General features: G+C 39.0%; 1 protein-coding gene across 4 annotated transcripts in view; it reads right to left on the bottom strand.

The window, feature by feature from the left end:
- rut (adenylate cyclase rutabaga) overlaps positions 1 to 21,348 on the bottom strand; it is a 67,021-nt gene that overhangs the window by 23,065 nt on the left and 22,608 nt on the right. For all 4 annotated transcript variants that reach the window (XM_072295921.1, XM_072295922.1, XM_072295923.1 and 1 more), the window contains exons 2-14: positions 15,027 to 15,265; positions 13,036 to 13,438; positions 11,823 to 11,972; positions 10,964 to 11,082; positions 9,929 to 10,040; positions 9,255 to 9,382; positions 8,459 to 8,617; positions 7,528 to 7,672; positions 6,098 to 6,280; positions 3,114 to 3,203; positions 2,362 to 2,547; positions 984 to 1,130; positions 56 to 187 (exon numbers count right to left, since the gene is read on the bottom strand). In XM_072295921.1, the coding sequence (XP_072152022.1) occupies positions 56 to 187; positions 984 to 1,130; positions 2,362 to 2,547; positions 3,114 to 3,203; positions 6,098 to 6,280; positions 7,528 to 7,672; positions 8,459 to 8,617; positions 9,255 to 9,382; positions 9,929 to 10,040; positions 10,964 to 11,082; positions 11,823 to 11,972; positions 13,036 to 13,438; positions 15,027 to 15,217 (2,145 nt within the window). In that variant the 5' untranslated portion in view covers positions 15,218 to 15,265. The remainder of the gene's footprint in view (positions 1 to 55; positions 188 to 983; positions 1,131 to 2,361; positions 2,548 to 3,113; positions 3,204 to 6,097; positions 6,281 to 7,527; positions 7,673 to 8,458; positions 8,618 to 9,254; positions 9,383 to 9,928; positions 10,041 to 10,963; positions 11,083 to 11,822; positions 11,973 to 13,035; positions 13,439 to 15,026; positions 15,266 to 21,348) is intronic.

Raw genomic sequence — 21,348 nt, 5'->3', positions numbered from 1 at the left:
GTTTAATCTTGAGACATAAAATTCTAAAAGGAGAGAACAACTCAACTTTGCTTACCATATTCACTTGCGCCATTGTACAAATTAAAACTATCGTAAAAGTAGTTATTGCTAAACGAAGGGCAAAACTCTGAGAAATATCCCACAGTATCCAACCAAGTCGGACAGCTAGCAGAAGCATCAGTACTACCTAGAATAAAAAAAAAATCAAACATTAGGAGATCTGAAAATCAAACAAAGATCGTACGAACTAAGTTTTAAAAACTACAAAACTTTAAAGAGAAAAGTGCACAAGGATCTTATACAATATCTTATTCAGCTCCTCAGTGAGCATCAGAAAGAGAAACTAAAAATATTAATGATTGAACTCCATAACGACGTATGTCAACTAACAATATTCGTCTTTTTTTGTTTTGCAGTGCTACTACTGTAAGTTCCGTTTCGATTCATTCGCACAGCCTTGGTTCATTGCCAGCGTTTTCAACGCAAAGAAACTCGGGTCATAAGTACTTGAGTCAAAAATCAAGCATTCTCTCAAACCTCAACCAACCTTACTCTGTCGATTTAAGTTCATGGGCCTCAGCTCAATTCATAATTTGAGTACTTGCGGAGCATTGGTCAGAATTTTTAGACCTCTCACAACTTCCTCTTCAAGCCTGCCTGCTTTGATATGTCCTTGAAAGAGTTACAAGTATGAGGCCACTACACATAAGGAGCACTAACGGCGGTTCGATATTATGTAAGTTTTGAGAAGCACCACATAACGGCTCTTTGCATTTCTTACTGATAAAGAAACACAAAGAACTAAGAATTTCAAGACTTGTCAGGTTTTTTTTTTGGTTCAATTTTTGTCTATCTTTTTCTGACATTTTAAATTCTAGGGTGATTCAAACTGAAATTTCATACATGCTTGTGATTATTATTACTTATTATTCCAGATGATAATTACTTTATCGTAGATCAAAATAAAATAACACAGAACTTACAGAAATCCAGACAAACGCAGTCAGGAACAGTAACAACAAAATTATGGTGCGAGGTAAAATGGTTGCCTGAAGACCAGCAATAAGAACTAACAGGACTAAACTACAAGCTAATGAGATTGTGAACCCTTCATTCACGTCACTATGGTACTGCAACAAATAAAGACAAGAGATTAGAACCACAAAAATGATGTTTAGGTTGGAAGTTACTAATCCATACTATTGCATTCGGTATTGTACGTTTTCCATCAGTGACCAAAAAATAAAATCACAACTTATGAAATGCTTACCCATTGTCATTCTTTTAAAATGAAAAAGGAGATGAAAGAATCTAACTTTCAAGCAGAAACAATGGGTGATTGGCACCCATTCTTTTAAATTCATATTTTTGAAAGTATAGAGTGAACTGGGCTTTAAGAATTTTTTGATTTTTCAAGCGCTGTATGGCAAAGAGCTCCTGTTTCGAAAATTCCAAAGATGGGACCAGTTTGAAACACAATTTTTGCTGAACTCTGATGATGGAACAAGGCAGGGAAAATTGCGTTTGCTGATTCGCTGAACTCAGGTTCAGGTTTCATTTTGCTATGTCAACTGGACTGTCGGCTTTTGACTCTTTGGATTTAGATTAGCTTTTTCTCCCTATAGAGATTCTATTTTTAAACTATTTGGCTTTTGCACAAAATTTTACATGAGAAATATGTACACTATAATCACTATATGTACTGTAGGTATATGCTACACTACAATCTTGTTAAAATTCCTTGTCATTGCCCCATTAAGTAATTTTGTCTATTTATAGATTTCAATTTCAGAATATCCTGGAACGAGATAAAATTTTACTGAAGAGATAAATTTTCACTGCAGCCCGACCACAGACTTCTAGGGCTTCCGGCAATGGAAGTGCGAGTTTGTTCCATAGCAGTTCCATCGCTAGAATTTTGGCGACCACGGACCGCGATGGAAGGCAAGCGATGTTGAATGTTGACTGAAAAAGAGGAAATTGTTCTCAACCAATCACCATTCATCAAAGAAGAAGAAGTAGGTTGGAAAACATTAATGGCGGGAGATACACTAACCTCAAAATTTTGGTTTCAACCAATAACTTGAACCAAATCAACTTCAATGGCCGACAAGTGAGAAGCACGTAAACAAAAGAAGAACCCTAACCTCAATTTCAATGGAATCGAGCAGTTCCATCGACCCACGAGCGATGAAACAGCTTTCCAAAGGCCGTTTCTATAGATCAAGGTCTGTGGTCGCCCTCGAAGGGTATTCCATTAGAATGGAGACTAGTTCTTTCAATATTGATGGAAGCACGAGGTCTGTGGTCAGGCTGCTGGTGAGGGTAAAAGCTGAAGTCAGCATAAGAAAGGAAAGTTACCTGGCGTTCTTTCTCTTTGTCGTTGAAAGTCAAACTAATGAGATTAACATGAGTCGCTTTTTCTCGGTCTACACTGCGTGCCTCGATAGCCTGAGACAAATATTTGTTGACACGGTTGGTTGGTTGATGGTACACGCTCGAGTGCCGCTTCTTAAACGGGCGCTTTAATTTATCTGTGACCTTATTCTGAAACAGATGACAATTGAAGATCAGTTAAGGTCTGAATACTCATCAGGTTACTTACATATATTGGAAAAAAATAAAAGTAGTGCAACAGGAGATTCAGAACTTGCCTTTGAAAACACATGCCTCAGCTTTGGGCAGATACAGAGTTTTCTTTTGAGTTCTCAAGCAGGTAGACTTTTTCCTGCCTAATGCGGAATTATATCATGGGAGAGAAGTCTATCTCCAAGAGCATAAAGAAATCTTAACTGCCTCTAACTTTATATGAACCCTAGAGTGGTTTCACTCCCTTTTGTGTTAATATGTCATACGCATCTCTTCCATTTTGTATGCCTCCTTATCTCACAAATGTTAGCAGTCCTTAACTATTGCGCATAACTTCTTTTCAAAACTCCTTATGTAGGTAGACTTCTTATGTTTTAACAATTGGTCATTCTCCAAAAAAGTAGAACATAACATTAAATCTGCACTAGTGAAAACTAAGATGAATGTTTTTCTAGTTTCATTCTTCATGTTCCTTCACAGGCAATGACTGTATGATAATAAGTAACGCTGACAATAAAACTTACTTTTCCCATGTTGCGATAGGAGTCTCCAGGCATAAAATGACCAGGGACTGAAGCGTGGTCAGCGTGCAGAGCTCGCTGCAAATCCAGCACCTGAAAAAATAATCGCAATCTAGTTTCACAATACTCTTTAATTTACATGATGGAAAAATACCTCTTTCAATATGAGTAAAAGTAATTTTACTACTTTCTAAACAGAGATGAATCTTTGCAAAACATGTTAATAATTAGGATGTAAAACTGTCTCTCTTTTGACTAACACTTAAGAGATTTTGCTTTTCCAAAGACTTTAGTTTTCCAAGGGCCTTATTATTCCGTTTGCTGAACTTGATTTGCTCAATTATATCCAATGATTTTAGAAATTAAATTTAAACCTTTGAGTCACAGGATCAATTTCAAATGAAAAAAGCACTAAATGATTGCAGGACATAAGATTTTATTACAAATTGGTAAAGTTTTTGAAGCAGGTAACTCATTTTCAGCCATATCATATCACAATTGGTAAAACTTTTACGAGGATAAGTCATTTAAAAATAATAATTAAAAATCTTACCTCCCTGCTACCAAACTATTGTAGCATGCAAGGATCTCATACTTTTGAAAAAACTTACCAAGTCCTAGAGAAAACAAACAAAAGATAACAACAAAAATATAATAAGGGGAAAAAATAATGACGGATGAAAACAATACCAAAACAATACGGAGAACTATATACAAAATCAAACTTCATTTCCAAGAAAAAAAATTCAAACTTAAAAGGAAAATGGGAAACAAGATGATAATTACACAGAATGAACCTGAATGACGCAGGTTTGAACTAAGAATTACTTTCTTGACAAAAAAATGAAGTAGTTATAAATCAAAAGGCACCACTGCAAATAAGCACGGAAAAATTCTGATATGTACTGGCTGATTCATATAAGGGGACACTATCTGCTAGAAAAAATACGAACGATAGACTCGACCTCTTGCATCTGATATTGATCTAATATTTTCTAATGAACTTGATCTCACAACAAACAAGGAGCATCATTCCAAAAATCTCTACATCATGTATTATTACATGAACTGCATTAAGCCATACTCAAAGATTAAGGAAGAGATGAAAGGCAAAGTTCTAACAGCAAATTATGACAACACACAGTACATTTTACAATGAAATATATAGAAAGGTGGGAGACAACTGACAAGGCTTGTTTAAAAATGTGTGATTCACGGTTTTCTCTTTGCACTAATATAAGTGGACTTGAAACAATACATCAACCCTTCTTTTATGGTCTGTTTTGACATGGTGTAACACCACCTGTTGGTTCGACACTTAGGATATCTCACAATTCGTCGCTTGGCTGACATAAGGGCATAACTACACATTGAGATGAGCCTGGAACAACATTGAGTTGTATGGAAGCCAGGGCTCATTGCAGGGTGTAGTTACGCCCCTAGGTCGGGTAGGCGATGAATTAGTGTCAAGAGGGATGCCACCTATCAGCATTCAAGGACTATTACTGTTCCTCAGTTTATGAGGGGTTTGTTTACTTCCTGTGTTGTCAGAATTCTTTTATTTCTGATCATAAAGGTTTCATAACCGATTACTTTTTGCTTGGTTTTTTTTGTCTACTTTTTGATTGAAGACCTTTACTCACAAGGGGAGTCTACGAAGTGACATCCTGGGATTGGGTTCATTTTGCTTGTACATGAAGAAGAGACAAATCTAAGGTTGACGTATTTTTTTTTAGCCGCCACCTCCCAACCGTTCTCGAGATATCGATTTTTAAAGTTACGATTTTTGCACGTTTCCGCGCGGAGTTCCGGCGAGTCAACTGAGCGCCGGCAGGCTGCACGAAGCCCGTTTCCTATCAGCGCTGCAGACCGGCCGCCCGTATCAATTGACTAGTGGCCGAGTGGCAGAGTATTCGCCTACCGTTTCAGCGATCGCGGGCTCGAATCCCGCTTCGTGCCGTAGCTTTTAGGGTACGCCGCAATGCGTTTATACAAGTTTTCTTTATTTTTATCACACACCAAGGGGTCCGCCCCCTGGCCGCTACGCGGTCCAACCCCCGGGGCGAAAAGGCCCGCTTCGCGCGGAAGGCGAAATCATCGAAATCGACCGTTGACGGTTACTGGGTGAATAATTTTAATTGAATGATAAAATGATGTTAATTTCAAATAAAAATTTCCCACCACACAATATTCTTAATTACTTTTTCCTTACTCTGAATTTGCAACCGTCAACGGTCGATTTCGATGATTTTGCTTGCCGCGAAGCGGGCCTTTTCGCCCTGGGGGTTGGACTGCGTAGCGGCCAGGGGGCGGACCCCTTGGTGTGTGATAAAAATAAAGAAAATTTGTAAAAACGCATTGCGGCGTTCCCTAAAAGCTATGGCACGGAGCGGGATTCGAACCCGCGATCGCTGAAACGGTAGGCGAATACTCTACCACTCTGCCACGAGTTAATTGATAGGAACGGCCGGTCTGCAGCGCTGATAGGAAACGGGCTTCGTGCAGCCTGCCGGCGCTCAGTTGACTCGCCGGAACTCCGCGCGGAAACATGCAAAAATCGTAACTTTAAAAATCGATATCTCGAGAACGGTTGGGAGGTGGCGGCTAAAAAAAAATACGTCAACCTTAGATTTGTCTCTTCTTCATGTACAAGCAAAATGAACCCAATCCCAGGATGTCACTTCGTAGACTCCCCTTGTCAGTTAAAGCAACTCAGTTTTTTATTGTGTTTTGTTAAGCCTTCTTGTTTCCCAGAAATTCATACAATTTATTGAAAAACATATTGGAAAAGGAAATATTGATACTCTAAGCTATAGAGTATGACTTTTCAGGGCTCTTGTTTGAAAATGTGCAGAAAAGAAACGCAATCATCCTGTCTGAAACTATAGGTCACAATAAATATGCTTTACTATTCTCTATAAATTCCAATCTCTCCAAAAGCATACACTAGTTGTAAAATAAATGATTTCTCTTTCATGAAACCTTACCTTTCGAGCTGGTCCATTTTTCATATCACCCATGGGAGCCATGTTTGAGAACGGTACTTCTACTGAGTATTTGATTGAATGCAATAATTGGACAACTACGTTTGATACATTTTTGAACGATAATTTACGCCTTTGAGCAGCACCGAGGGCAGAGCGCACCTGGAGAGTATTAAACAGCAATGGCTGGAAGAAAAGGGAAGATATCAACAAAAACTTTCAATTTTTTTGGTTCTTTTAACCACAGTTGCTTTACAAAAGTGGAAAAAAACCAAACTGGAGAAGCTTCTTAAAATTATTCATCTTAACATTTTTCAAAATTGTGGATTGAATTTTCGTACTAAGCTCACTCCCCTAGTGCTTTGGATGTATACTTTTCTTTGCGTAACAAAATACAAGAAAAAACTAGATTTTATACAGGTGACTCTTGCCTGACAAAAGAGCCAAGAGTGCAACAATGGTTGCACTCTCTCCTTCTGACATGTTACCTACTGCACTAATACAATAATGTGTATGTGTACTAAGAACTCGCTCACCAGAATGCAGGAAAAAATAGCTCACCCCACAAAGCACAGCTGATACTGAGAAATCAGTCAGTCCTCCATTAATCATATTTTCCTACCATTTAGCAACCCCACTCCCCAACATCATTTTCACAATTAGCTGGATCAACTGACATGAAAGCGAGCATGAAAAAGGGGGGGGGGGAGAGTGAAGAAAAGAAACTAGTTTCGAGACTTCGGCAGACAAAATCCATAAAGTTAAGGATAATTGCCCTCAGAATTTCAAACTTTTTTGTTTCCAACAAGTTGTCAAGTAAAAATAAAATGTTCGTAAGATACTTGCATTTTTGTCCATCCATAAATCTTAGGCAATTGAATAAAGAAAGTGTCTACAGACTCTGCAGGCTCTGTCTGGCTTTCCTGACTTTTCCACGGCTGTTCTGATCAAAATGGTCAAAATTCTTTGACTTTACATTGACCATTTCCATATGTCGGTTGAGGGGGAAAAAATCATAGTACTGTAAATGACAGAAACCAGCGAATTTTTTTTCCTCAGTATTAATCGTTCAATCACTTAAAAGTTGCGATTCCTGATTAAAATGTATTTCTCTGTTCACTATTGAACGTATTTATGCTAAAAGGAATTTTGTGAATAAGGCTTGTGTGCATCATAGTTCCTTTTAGCATAAATACGTTCTATTCAGAGTCTACTTCCAAGCATTGAGCCGCAAACCAAACTGAGGCTCCGTTTTAGCTTGTGATCATTTTTCAGACTTCAAGTTTCAAAATATCTCAATTTCCAGTCCTTTTCATAAAATTCCCAGACCTGATGAAGTTCTCTGACATGACCCGTTTTTCCAGGTCTTTTAGAGATGCGTGACACTCAAAAAAATTTGTTCTATTAAACCATAGACATAAAGAAAAATTCACCTTTCTGCGATGAGCAGGAGGAACTATGAAATACGTTGTGACATTGTTGTCTCTAAGGTATTGATTACGAGAGGCACCATGACCAGCTTCCACTTCGTACTCACCACCCAGAGAATCTAACGATGCTTGAGTAATGTGCACGCGCCTGAAATTGTTAAATGGATAAGTCAGCATGATTCATACATAAAATAATTTTTAAAATTTGAGACCACTGTTTCAATAAATTAAGACTATTAAGCAGATATAATGACTCACATTTTGATTGAACAGCATCATAATTGAAAAATAAAGTTTGAAAACATGCTATCTTCTTTGTTCCATAAGGTGGCAGCCAACCATAGACACACGTAACTCCCTAAATCTGAAAATTGATTCAGTTCTAATTCGACTGTAGCCCAAACGACGGCACGGATTCCAACGATCTTGGTGTCTATTCTCTATCTTGCCCGACCACTTAGTCACCTTTCTTGTTCAGTAAAAGCTTTCTGAGTTCTTTGTCTACACTAGTGAATTATGAAACTAAAAATCATGGCAAAGATTTTAACTGCTGAAAGTCTTCATATTGAGGTTTTACCGTATTCACACAATTACACTTTATCTATTTTACTATCAAATAGGTTTTACAAACATTCTTCACACTTTTTAGTAACTCAAAACAAAGTTCAGTTTAATTTAAAAGCTAATAGGGGGTCCAAAGTCACAGCTTTTGGTTAGATTGATTATTCTAATCCTTAGAAATTTCGTCTCTCAAAATCACATTTTATGAACTGCAAAGTCTTATTGTCAAACCTCTGGTTTTTTGGACATTTTTGTGTCAGAAGACTGCAAAACACAATTTAAAGGCATGATACCAATATTTCAATTTTGAGAAGTTCGATACTAAGGTTCCATTTCCTGTCGACTGTCACATATAAGCAAAGAAAAAACATACCCTGGTTCACCACCAGCTTCCATATTATTAGCAAGAGTGACATCGTTGGACCACACATCATATTGCCACTTTCGCAGTCCAAGAACTCCACAAAGAACTCGCCCTGAATGAATACCAACACGCATGTTCAAGTGTACATCTGTTGCTTCCACAACTGACCTGAAATACCACAAAAAGAGATTAATATTTACATGAACACGGCAGATAATAATTCCAAAATAAAATTCAGAATGAAACAATGGAAAAAACATGGAGCCTTCTTATCAATCTTTCCTTCCTGATGATTATATTGTATTTAAGATATGTAAAAAATTGTTCAACAATGCAGCTGAGGACAGCATTATATGTACATGGCAAAATAGTTTTTGTGTTATACAGCATCCTGATAAGAGTAGATGGTGAATTCACACACCTTCATAGTCTAAAATATGTAAGGATGATACTTAGATTGTAAACGTTGCTATTTTAAAATAAATACTTAAAGTATCTCAACATGAGTATTTCAAATAATTTTTGTAGAAATGAGAGTGTGATACAAGTTTTTTATCTACATTGGCCTGCAAATACAGAAAAGTAACAGTGCCATGTCTCCATCAGAATATGCTTGTAAAAATTCTGTAAAGTTTACTTTTCAGGCTTGATTTTCTGAATATCGGTACAAGCGATTAAAAATTTTATGTTAACTACGCTAGCAGACCTGTAAAGATTATCATCAAGAAAAATTCAAAAAACAAAATTCCTTCATGAAATTTACATTATCCTTCAGTAACATCGGGATTATCTGTTTTTTACTTACCCTATTGCATCAATCATATCAAGGCCCATCTCGACACAGCAATGAGCATGATCTGAGCGTGGTTCTGGTAATCCTGAGACACAGTAATAGCAGTCACCTAAAATTTTTATCCTGAGACAATGGTTATCCTGAAATTAAAAAAAATGTCTGGTTTAAATTTTCGATTTTATCAAATGGATAAAATTAATGGGAACAAAACACGACAAGCATGCTGCTTCCACCTATTCTAAAATTAGTCAGTTAGTCTGTTTCTTAAAAATGCTGAAGTCCAAAATTGGTTAAAATAAAATAAAAAACCCATCAATGTACTGAAGTTTGACAGATACATTTTTGATGCCATGCCATAATTTTTGTCAAAGAAAGGAGATGAACGTATTGCAGATTCATACGTCAAAAATCCACTAAGATACTGGAATGAACAATAGATATTTCAAATTTAGATACTCCGACGCCATATCCGATATAAAATAAAAGGAGTTACTTGGAAATTCCAACCAAAGAAACTCGGACTAAAAACAAAAGGGTAAGAGTGGTAAGTAACCAAAACCTAACACAAAGTCCTTATAACTAAGACCTTTTTTTACAAGGTTAAAGACAAATTCACTTTAAATAACCAACAAAAAGCTTAACTTAAGATTAGAAAAACTTTATAATCTACTGAAAGATCTCCTTACATTTGCTAATTGGTCGAATCTGCCAAACAACTCGTTTAAAAGTCTGACAAGTTCTTGAGCTGTGCACTGTGATGCCAAAACAGTAAATCCAACAATGTCTGCAAACAGGATACTGAAAAGAGAAAATAAAAATGAAGAATTTGATATTTAATGGCAATCTAGATATTTCTGACTTGCTGACTTAGCCTCTAGTAAAACCTGGCAGGCTTATACAGGAGCAGGTAAGATGGAATTGGCCTGATAGGCACAAAAATGGTGTTATAATACCAACATTTCCAATCTTCATCATCAATCTTTCAGCAAAATACTCAAGGAATTTAATAAGAGTAAGACCGTAAAATGGGCCTGTTGCAAACTTTTGCTAGAGCAAAAATAAGAGTTGTTTCTTGTAGATAATGCCTCAAAAATCACGATGAGCGCATCGGCAAAGTCTGAAATGCACTCATAACTTCACAATCTGCGTAAGAAATTTGCGTTTTTTTAAGCTTCCCGCTTCAAAAACGATACTACGGCACAGGTGAACATTTTGTTAGAGGAGTCGCTCCATCGTCGGCGATATTCATCATGGCCGACGCTTGCTCGCAGTTCCGTGCGTGATTTGAGGAGAGTTCAAGGTCAATCAATTCGGGCGTGGAAAATATGAACGTTAACACACCGATTGTTATCCGGTCTAATCCAGTTCAGGTGTTATTATATCTCGTCCCATCAAACGTGTTTCGGCGGATTGGCGTCGGCCATGATGATTATTGCCGACGATGGAGCGACTCCTCTTACAAAATGTTCACCTGTGTCGTAGTATCGTTTTTGAAGCGGGAAGCTCAAAAAACCGCAAATTTCTTACGCAGACTGTGAAGTTATGAGTGCATTTCAGACTTTGCCGATGCGCTCATCGTGATTTTTGAGGCATTAGCTATAAGAAACAACTCTTATTTTTGCTCTAGCAAAAGTTTGCAACAGGCCCATTGAGTCTTGCCACTCATTATTACAGTAAGGCATTTCAAGCCCAACAGAATAAAGAAACACTTTATCACATACCTCACGTTTTCATGGCGTTGAATATAAATTTTATGAAACTGCCCTTCAACCGGAGATATAATGTCGTTTTTCATTTCCATTGCAACATGTTGAGGAAGAACAGATAACAGTAAACGTTCCTGCAACAGATTAGGATGAAATATAATGCTTAAGACCAGAGATATAAAATAAAAATAAAAGATAATGAGTTTGTATTAAATACTACTGTATAAATGACATTGAACAGATTTTATGAAAACATTGAGTTCAACAACACTTTGAAAACTAGCAAGTTTTAGAATCAGAATTACATCTTATTTATAGTCCTTTTGGCAAGAATAAAACTCTTAAACTTAAGTCTTCGGCCGTCTCTCCGACTAATAATGAAAAAATAATTGTTTCCATTTGGTTAAAAATTAATACTTCAATTTTTTATTTGATAAAATTGACAGCAACCATTTCTTTGATGGAAAAGAAAAAAAATTCACTTATTTAAGTTGGTTCTAAATATTTCTTAGACCTCATCAGGGTACTGAAAACTTCGGAAAAGTAAACATTAAAAAACATTTTTTTCGACCCACGATGTTCACAAAATACTCTTCTACACCTTGCACTGCAGTCAATGACTCAATTTTGAGTTCTCAGGGATAAAAGTGCCTTCACCTATAGACAAACTCAAATATAAATTACGAGGAATCGTTGATTTTTTCCGTTCTAGAAAATTTAGTTAAAGAGACTATAGAAAAGTCTAGAATGAAGCTGAACAATTTTTTTTTTTGATCATAATATTCAAGCTTAAGTAGTGGTAATTGATTTGACAAAACGCAGAGTCTGTTAACACCTGATAAAATGAAATGATAAAGCTAATATTGAAACGTACCAATTTTTCATTTTCATCTTCCATGTCCAACCGAGCTGCAATACAGTTACGCGTGTCTAAAAAAGCTTTTCTCTGAGTATTCTCCATCAGAGTGTGGAGGAAGAAACCAACTATGTTGATACATATGAATGTAATAACATTTGCTGCAACCTTCATAAAGAGAAAGAAAAACATGGATAAAAACAGAACATTAAAGGAAATAGTGGGAGAGATATCTACAATTCTACAAGCCCATAAAATTCCTACAATTGAATCAATAAGTAAAGCAAGCCACATAGGCTATATTAAAATTTAGTATACCTCTCAAAAAAGGACTGAAAGTGAAATGGGGGCGAGAGAAAAAAATGTATACATAAATTATAATTTCTTAATTTCCGCTTGAGGCCAACCAAAAAACATTCCGATATTTAAAGACTTTTGTTATATGAACGACTGATAGATGCGACAAATAATAGATACTACAGGACAAAACGAGTTGATAATGGCATAACTTTCCTGTGCAAAATTCTTGTATAAATTTACTGGCAAGACTGTAAATCAATTATTTTTTGCGAGCTACCTACTTCATTCCTCTTTCTCCGACGCAATTTTTACAATCGAAAGATATACTTTCATTTTGACCTCACAAATTAGTGGTATCAATTGAAAATTCCATTTACTTCTTCCTCTTGCAAATTTCGAATTGAAGGGATAGAGAAAATTCAGTTCCTCCTTTGGACTGTCATATGGTTTATCTACAGGCTTTCTTTCACAGTTAATCATTAACCATAATCAAGGACTTGTCAAAGAGTTTTAATCAGTCAAACCAGTCACTTTCAAAGATTTGTCAAGAACTAATATAAAATTTTTAGACACCTCAAAAAATGCTTTGGAAATGTATTATTTTCTCCTTTGAAATTATTCTCTGTTGCCTATGTACAAAATTAGGGTTTACAATTCATAGACAACACTAGTTAATATTTGCGAAGTCTTCATCCTAAAAGAGGGGTAAAAAGACTCATCTTTCACACATTCATCGATGAACCACCATATGATGTAACAAAAACTCTCCAGTGCATTTAGGAAATTGCCCCACATTCAATCATGTGCAAAGACTTAAAAACATGTAAAAAATTCAAATATTTTCAAGGATCTTTCAAGGCAAAACTAATGCTGTGTCATTCCTTGAAGACTTTTCATAAATTTAAACCAAAGCTGGATATAAAATACAAACCTGTTGAATGGAGAGATTGACGAACTCCTTTGAAAATGTCATGGAGATAATAAGGTGCAACAATGGCAAGATGAGCCCAAATAAGGTGGCGATACAAGTTTTGATGGGTAGCATGGCATACGCTAGGAAAACGACAAAAAGCACCTGCCAAATACCTTCTGCGATCACACGCCTTGTCTCCATCTTGAGCGGGAAATTAGGGCTTGGTTCTGGAGTTGAAGAACTGAAAGGAAGGGAAGCAGCTACGAAGGAGGTACAGAAAAAGAGAATGCCGTAGCAGACCCACACCAAGTAAGCATCATCCATGGCACGCGTGTTTATGAAGATGAGCAGGAATGTAAAGATGCAGCAGTGAAACAGGTGGTATACATTTTGCGCTGTTGGAGTTTGCGCATAAATTAAGCTGAAACAAAATATTTCGAATAGTTCTTAGAGACTTTTGTATGAGGCATTAAATAAATCAAAACACCCCACTTTCATTCTGCGAATATTAATTTGGGGATGTAGAAGCTTAAAAATTTGAATTAAAAAGGTTTTTGGAGGGTCACGACAAACACTCTCAAAAGCTTGTCATTTTCCGATTTCTCTCCTTATCCCCCTTCCGTTTCCTTTTCTTTTAATTGGCTAGTTTTTCTTTACTTTCTACTTACTCTACTATTCTATGTCTCTCTTTTTTGTCTCTTTTTTTACGTTTCTAATTTTGATCCTGTTCAAGATGGCTTTTCTTGAATTCCCAGACCCCTCAATGTTTTTTTCTTGGCATGATATCTTATGAAAATTATTTTCACAAACAATTTTTAGCGCACAGTATTTTGAAATTTAGAAAATGCAATGTTTCGGCGAGGAAAATACAATTTTGGGCGTTCTTCTGAATGGTCACGTATAGCCCTTGCATTGCTGCTAAGGGGTCCTCATCGTCAAGGGTTGAAACCATTTTCGAGGTTTTACATCGAATCAAGTACACATCCGTAAGTTAGAATTTTTTGGCCAACATGCGTTAAAAATCAGCATAAAATTGAAAATCTCAAAACAGAGGGAAAAAGCTCATATGAGCATAATTTTCCCTCAAAGATTTACGCTGCTTTGTGCAACACAAGTGACGAGGATTCAGGAAGGCAACTGCAGACGCGATTCGGCCTTGTTGGGCCAATCCTCGTGCAGTCCTAGTGTTGCACCAAACAGCGTATCTCTTTGAGGGAAAATTGTGCTCATATGAGCTTTTTCCCTCTGTATTGAGATTTTCAGTTTTATGCTGATTTTCAGCGCACGTTGGCCAAAAAAATTCCAACATATCGTCTTACAACCCGTGGGTCTACCGCAATTAGGTTGTATATCAGTTTGTACCTCCTCAACAGAAAAATTCAGTACTTTTTCAGTACCTTTAATTGACAAAATTCGAAAAATTCAAAAAAATTGAATTTCCCGCTCAAATTGCGACAAATATGACAAAAAAATGAAAAAATTCCGGACCTACTCGCGGAATTTCGCACTTTTTTAGTACTTTCGGACTGCCCTTAAAAAATCAGTACTATTTCCGGACTTTCTGGAAATTCCGGACTTGTAGACCAGTATTCGAAACTCACCTTTGAGTTTTAGGAGCCATGTGGCGCATCAAGCCCGATTTTTAGGCGCCATTGAAGATTTTTTAGGGGCCAAATTGACTTTTTGCCTATATATTGCGGCGCATTTAGTGAAAAGTTAGACGCAAGATGTTTTCGTAACAGAACTAGTAAGTAGCTGTAACTTGGGGAAGACAAAAGCACAAATGATGATATCATGAAGAATAGAAAAAGCTTTCACTTGTGGTGCTAAAAATTTCGAATTATCACTTAATATGAAAATTCAGATTTTTAGAGGGCAACTTTTAGGGGCCACGTTGGCGCAGAGACACCATTTTTTCGGCGCCATGGCCGATTTTTTGGGCGCATTTGGCGCGTTGGCGCCTGTGAGTTTCGAACACTGTTGTAGACACCCTGGAGAGGTTCTCTTACCTGAAATTAGCGAGGAGAGCGGTGAGGAGGATGAAGAGGCCGACGACCGAAGCGACGGAGGAGTGTTGGAGTTTGCAGATGTAGCGCTGGTAAAGGGACTCGAGCTCGTCGTTCTCGAAGCGGTGCCGGTCCAGAAGCCGCGAGAACACCAGCTTCCGGTGCGACGGCATCGCCTTCACGCTGTGGTCCATCCTCAAGCCCGAACCCCGCTTCTACCGCCTCCGGGCCGCCAACGTCATCTGTCAAAAACAAAAATCAACCCGGTTAAGCCTTTGCCCGAATCAAGAGTCACAGAAAAAAGAGGCGCAAGTGGACCGCGTTAGGCAGACAGGAACCGAGCCGCATCAGCTATTGCCGAAGGAGGGGTTCGAAGTACAAGAAGCATGAGTCTGTTCAGATTCTGCAGTCGGAAATTTTCCTGAGCCCCTTCAACTGACTGAGTATGTGACACGCTCATCCACAGAACACGAATAGTTGCATCAAGAAATTAGGCGCTACCATAATCGTCTCCGTCGTCGTCGTCGTCGCACAGTGGATCGAGTCAATCAGAGAGGTCGGACACGAAACGTTTAACTAATACTGCAGATTTTTATGTTTAATTCGTCACATTTTAAAATTTGAAGGGTGCTTCTGAAAGATAATTTCACGATGAAACCAATGGAACCACTTATAAAACCTCAAACTTTTGTATGAACGGAGTTATCAGCTTTTAAAGTTTCCAAATTGTGTCCGACCTCTCCCATTGACTCGATCCACTGTGCGTCGCGTCTTGTCTATCGACTGCCTATCAGATGCTAACTTGCACGCTTGATTCCTGTTCGCAGACAACATGCATTAATCTTGCTGTTGTCATTATTCATACGAAGATTGATTTCTTACTTAAATTCTGATGTATCACGTTTGAACCAAGTTGCGAATCCAACCGCTTTACCGCATGGTTACACAAAATCGTACGTTTGAATAAATGATGGATTCAGGCAAAATGTACCTTTAGAAGACGGGAGGGGGATACATAGCTTTACCACATCTCAGAGGGGATAATGCTGCATTATTTAGCGCAAAAAACACCTAGAGATTGACCATTTGACAGCAATTATCAGTTTGAGGACGAAAAAATGGGAAATTCGAAAAAAATGCTGATACAGTTTGCCGGTGCTGTTGCCACCTTCGAGACAATTTAGTTTAAAAGCTCATAACATTATTACGGATGTAGATTATGGTTTGGAACTTTAAGAAAGTGTTCTTAAGAGAATTAAATGGTGTTCAGCGCGTTAGACCGAGAATCGATAATTTTGACCTTAAATGGGTTTTTTCGCAGTACTAAATACATTTAGTTTTCCACTTTAAGGTGCGATTTGCCTGACGTCATCACACGCATGCTTAAAAGGACTACATGGTGGGTGTTTTTATGGATGAACCAGAAATAGCTATTCCTGATTACAAAACGCAGTCCAGAAGCGTATTTTCGTTGATGATCGGTCGAGCCAAAATGCCGCGATAATGGCGACGAGATCATAATCGGGTTAGTAAACATTTGATGTTAGACTTTCGAAATTGATGCTGGTCGGATGCCATCATCTTCATCAGGTCATTTCTAAACCCTAGGATTACATTTTGGCTCCGTTTTGCAGAATTCCACCTTCTACCCGTCTGACGAGTCCCGACGTTGTTCCGAAAAATTATGATCGCGTCAAAACTAAATACGAAACCGCACGATCCACCCCAGGGTGTCAACTAAAACAGGCTGGCCAAAAAAAAGTATTTTTACAGTACTTTTTCAGTACATTCCCAAGAAATTCAGTACCTCCTCAACAGAAAAATTCAGTGCTTTATCAATACCTTCAACCGACGAAATTCGAAAAATTTAAAACTTTGAATTTCCCGCTCAAATTGCGACAAAAATGAAAAAAATTCCGGACTTTCTTGCAAAATGTCCGCACTTTTTTAGTACTTCCGGACCGCCCTTGAAAAATCAGTGGTATTTCCGGACTTTCCGGAAATTCCGGACTTGTTGACATTCTGTCCACCCATTTTGGTTCGACCGGTCATCAACGAAAATACGCTTCAATGGACCACTATACAAGGTACGAATTAAAGCAATCTGATACATGTTTCTTAACCAGAATTTCACGTAGAACGCACGATTCACACTACGAAAATTACCAAAATCAACTTCTAACGAAGATATTAACGTTTTTATTTCGCACTGATTACGAGGAATTTGAACTGCCCGCTCACAAGAAACTCAAAGCTCTACGTGAGTCAAATCGCGCACTACAACGGTTTCAGCAAGCTTCTCAATCGAGCTATGTTCATTTTCCACCATGTGTTGTTCAAACTATTGGTAATTTGCTATAGCTGAGCCAAAGTGTCAAGATTGAAGTTGAAGATTTTTACATCGCAGAGACTGTCATGATAAACATTTAGCGCGTGATGTGAATTACGCAGAGCATTGAGTTTTCATGAGCGGGTGGTTTGAATTCACGCATCAAGAATCATTAAATATCTTCGTCAGGAGTTGATTTTGGTAATTTTCGTTGTGCGTATCATGTTCTACGTGAAATTTTGGTTGAGAAACATGTATCAGAATGCTGAAATTCGTACCTTGTCTAGTGGTCCATTGCTGGCTTACTTATTCAAAATAAGAGGCCAAATGGACCCTCCTTTCGGCAGGAGGAAGGAGGGGTCGTATCTTCGCTCGCCGGCGAAATAATGACGTCCATCACGTCGAAACTATGACGTCTTTCGGTCGAAAAGTACTGTAGACAGAGAGGGGTCAACGGCTCCGTCTCGCGGCACCGCGCCGTTCCCATGACTGCAGGCGAACGCAAAAGCGGGTGAACGCATGGCGCGCGCATTTAAATTAGTCGGTAAAGAGGGCGAGCGAATCGGTAACCTGCATCGGCGTTAACGAAGCTGGCATTTGGGTCGGGCCGCGTCAAAAGCGAGCATGTCGATCCTCGGACGAGCCCTGAACTGCGCGCTTTCTTACGAGCTTCAGGGCTCGCGCGGGAAAAGACTTGCGGCGGCGCTACATCGGTTGGATTCGAAACTAGTCTGGCCTCTGAGTCATCGTCGTGACATTTCGTCACTTGTCTGACGTGAGATCGGATTCTTATTTTGACGTGGACCCTGGCGAGTATGGAGTTATATAGCAGATAGGGCTCGACTCGGACAACCAGTTAAGCCCTTAAGTCTGAGCGTCGGCGTCGCGTCGGAGGAGATTTTGGCAGAAGATAGGCCCGCTCTCGCAGGGATGGGTGCGTTCCTGGCATATTCAGCCGGATGCCCCGCCGGGCTAAGCAAGAGCATCGTATGAGCATTCAAATGTTGCCGGATTTTAATTTCGTGTGTGACGAGGGATCTGAAATTCCAAATTTTTGTGTGACTTAACTTATAAATCGCTCCTGTTTCACTTTTCCTATATCTGTAGCCAAATTTAACGGAGATCATATGTTGCTGTGAGAAATTACTATGTTTCTGGCTTCTCTCAGAGAGAACGTATGCGCTAATGTTACAGGGTGAAAAAATTCCTTGTAATTCAAAATTTCTTGACCTAACCCCGAGTTTTCAAAAAAATAAAAAAAAGGCATTATAAATTTTAAAAAATGTTTTCAAGGAGAATCTTGGGCACTAAGTCTCAGTAAATTTAAAATAATGCGACGTTTTAAATGGAAGAAAAATGTCGAAGGTCTGCAGCAAAGCTCCCTGACTTTTTTTAAAATTCTTCCAGGTTTTCCCTGACTTTTCGATGATACGAGGTTATTCAAAAGTCACGTACCGCTGGCCATAACTTAAGTTCTAAATATGATATCGACTTCGGTTTAAGACGTTTTTCCTCATATCGAGGGGGAAACTTGTATAGGTACTTTCCAGTTTTTGATCCCCTCGGATGGGGGGGGGGGGGGGGGGGCAACTCTAAAATTTCAAATGGCCACCTCCCTCATAGCCAATGGTGCGTAACTTTTGAATAACCCTGTATGTTATCCTGTTTTACGAATTGTCCTTCACTGCAAAATACAATCCGACGACTGCCCTCGAGACTATAACTGCGATATCATGGTCGCTAAATTGCGCTGAAAATCAACACTAGCTCGTGTAAATTACCGTATAATATGAACATTTTATTTAGCGATCTGGCAACCTCGGTGCCTATTGTTATCGGGGCACGGGTACACCTGTGCCGGTCACGAGACGCGATCGGTTTTACGCGAAAAAGCGGGGTCAAGCTCACGAGTGTTCCGCCACCCGGAAGTGACCCGTAGATGCCCTTTATCCTCGTATTTTTCGCGGGTCCTTTTCTTTTTCTTCTTCCATTTATTTTTTTTTTTTTTCGCTTTTTATTCTTTCTCACCTTCTTCCTTCAAAGGTCAAACCGAGCGGAGCTTACACGCCGAATTGTTTGACCGACTTTCAGAAGACTTCGGCATGAGTGTGGACAAAGTTTCCTTATTGCCCGAGTGAAACCAAAAAAATTTCAAAAATAATTTACAGGGTGTCTAGTTTTTTTTTTTCATTTTGGGAAATCTTCACTTTTGACTACTAAATCCTGATTTTATAATTTTTCCAAATCCTGATCAAATCCTGATTTTATGCGGAGAAAAATTGGCGAATGTGACTTCACAAAAACAGCTCGATAAAAAAATCCGATCGGACGGCCAACTTCCTCAAATCCTGATTTTACGACCGATTTTTCCTCAAATCCTGATGACATCAGGATTGAATCCTGATTGACCTCAAATCCGATGCTAGACACTCCGATTTGGAAAAGTCCAAGAGACTTTGCGTGGCCATGACATTCAAGGTTGAGACCAAAGGGGGGGGGGGGGGTGCTTCCCCAAAAATCGACTCGGCCCCTTACAAAAAATGCGATGGATAGTTAAAGAGACGTTTAATAAGTTGCGATTGTTGTAGATCTGCAAGGCCGATTTTCATAATTTTTTCGGCTAATGGCATGTAATAACCCGCAATGGGCTCTGGATGCGCCCGCTTTCTCAATTTTTTTAAAATAAGATCCAGGAAGCGTCTTTTAGCATAAGTGGATCTAAGAGGGGGGGCATAGGGGGCTTACGTCTCCCCCGTTCGCCCGAAAAAAAGGAAGAGGGAAAAAGGTAGAGAGAAAGAAGGAAGGAACGAACGGAGGAGAGAAGAAGGAAGAACACTTACAGTTGGTCATAATTGTACATGACGAAACTGACTCAAACTCAGCTCAAACTGCATATGATATGCTTTAAGATATCAGACATTTTTGGGGGAAGCCCCTCAACCCTCTTACGGCCCTCCATTCGAAGTGTCAGAATCTGCCTATGTCTTTTTAGAGGTTGGGTCGTGTCGTGTACTACCAGAGACAAGAGACCCTCCACTAGCCTCCTAGCGACAGGTGGAAGCTTTTACTTTTGGGGTTTCAACAATTCCTTATGGACAATTATTAGGGAGCAACAGTCATCACCCTAGTTTCGGCTGTTGACTTACCTACATGGTCGATGATGAGCTTCGGATGACGTCATGAGCCAAACAACTTTCCCAAACGTCGGCCATTTTCGGCTTGTTTGCAAAACGAAACTGCCAACACGTTGTTGAACATCAACCATGTAGGTAAGTCAACAGTAGAATGCTGAAGTCCCGAAAGTAAAAGCTTCCACCATGGCCAAGATACTAGTGGAGGGTCTCTTGTCTCTGTGTACTACCGTGCCAAGGAAAAACGCTGTGTGAGCCTTTAGGCGTTGCCAAATCTCCTTCAAGAAATCATAGATTTTCGGGAAAATTTGTTGATATTTCTCTTCCAATTTTACAGAGGATTTTGTTCGTAATTTGATCTAAAAGGTCTAAAAACTGCAAGGACAAAAATTCATAATTTTCTCCGAGATTAAATCTTTTCTGGGAGGAAATTTGGCAATGTTCAAATGTTCTTACAGCGTTCTTTCTTAGCACGGCAGTGTAGCCCCTAGTTTTTTCCACCCATCATTGCTATAGCGGATCAACCTCCCTCCAAATCTCCCTGCATGGGTATTCCGTATCGGGGTCGGCGACTCCGAAATGAAAAGGCGTCGCTTCACGGGAAAAGGGTGGGAAAGGAGGAAGGTTGTAAAGGATTCCCGGCGGGGGGAGAGTGTCGCGGTGTTATTAGGCGACGAGACGGTGTTAGTTACCTTTTTTCATCTCGACGCCCGATCAAGGGCGCCCCGACAGCCGCGTGGGCGCACTCGATAAAACCCTTCCCGCTCGAAAAGGTTGCGGAGCCCCCCCCACCACCACCACCGCGACGACGCGACGCTAGCTCTCGGTTCGATCCCTGGCGAAAAGTGCAAGAGAAAAAAATAAA

The sequence above is a fragment of the Bemisia tabaci genome, chromosome 2, assembly GCF_918797505.1.
Source record: "Bemisia tabaci chromosome 2, PGI_BMITA_v3".
NCBI lineage: Eukaryota > Metazoa > Arthropoda > Insecta > Hemiptera > Aleyrodidae > Bemisia > Bemisia tabaci.
The sequence above is the reverse complement of the archived record's forward strand: the minus strand, read 5'-3'. Positions and strand labels throughout refer to the sequence as shown.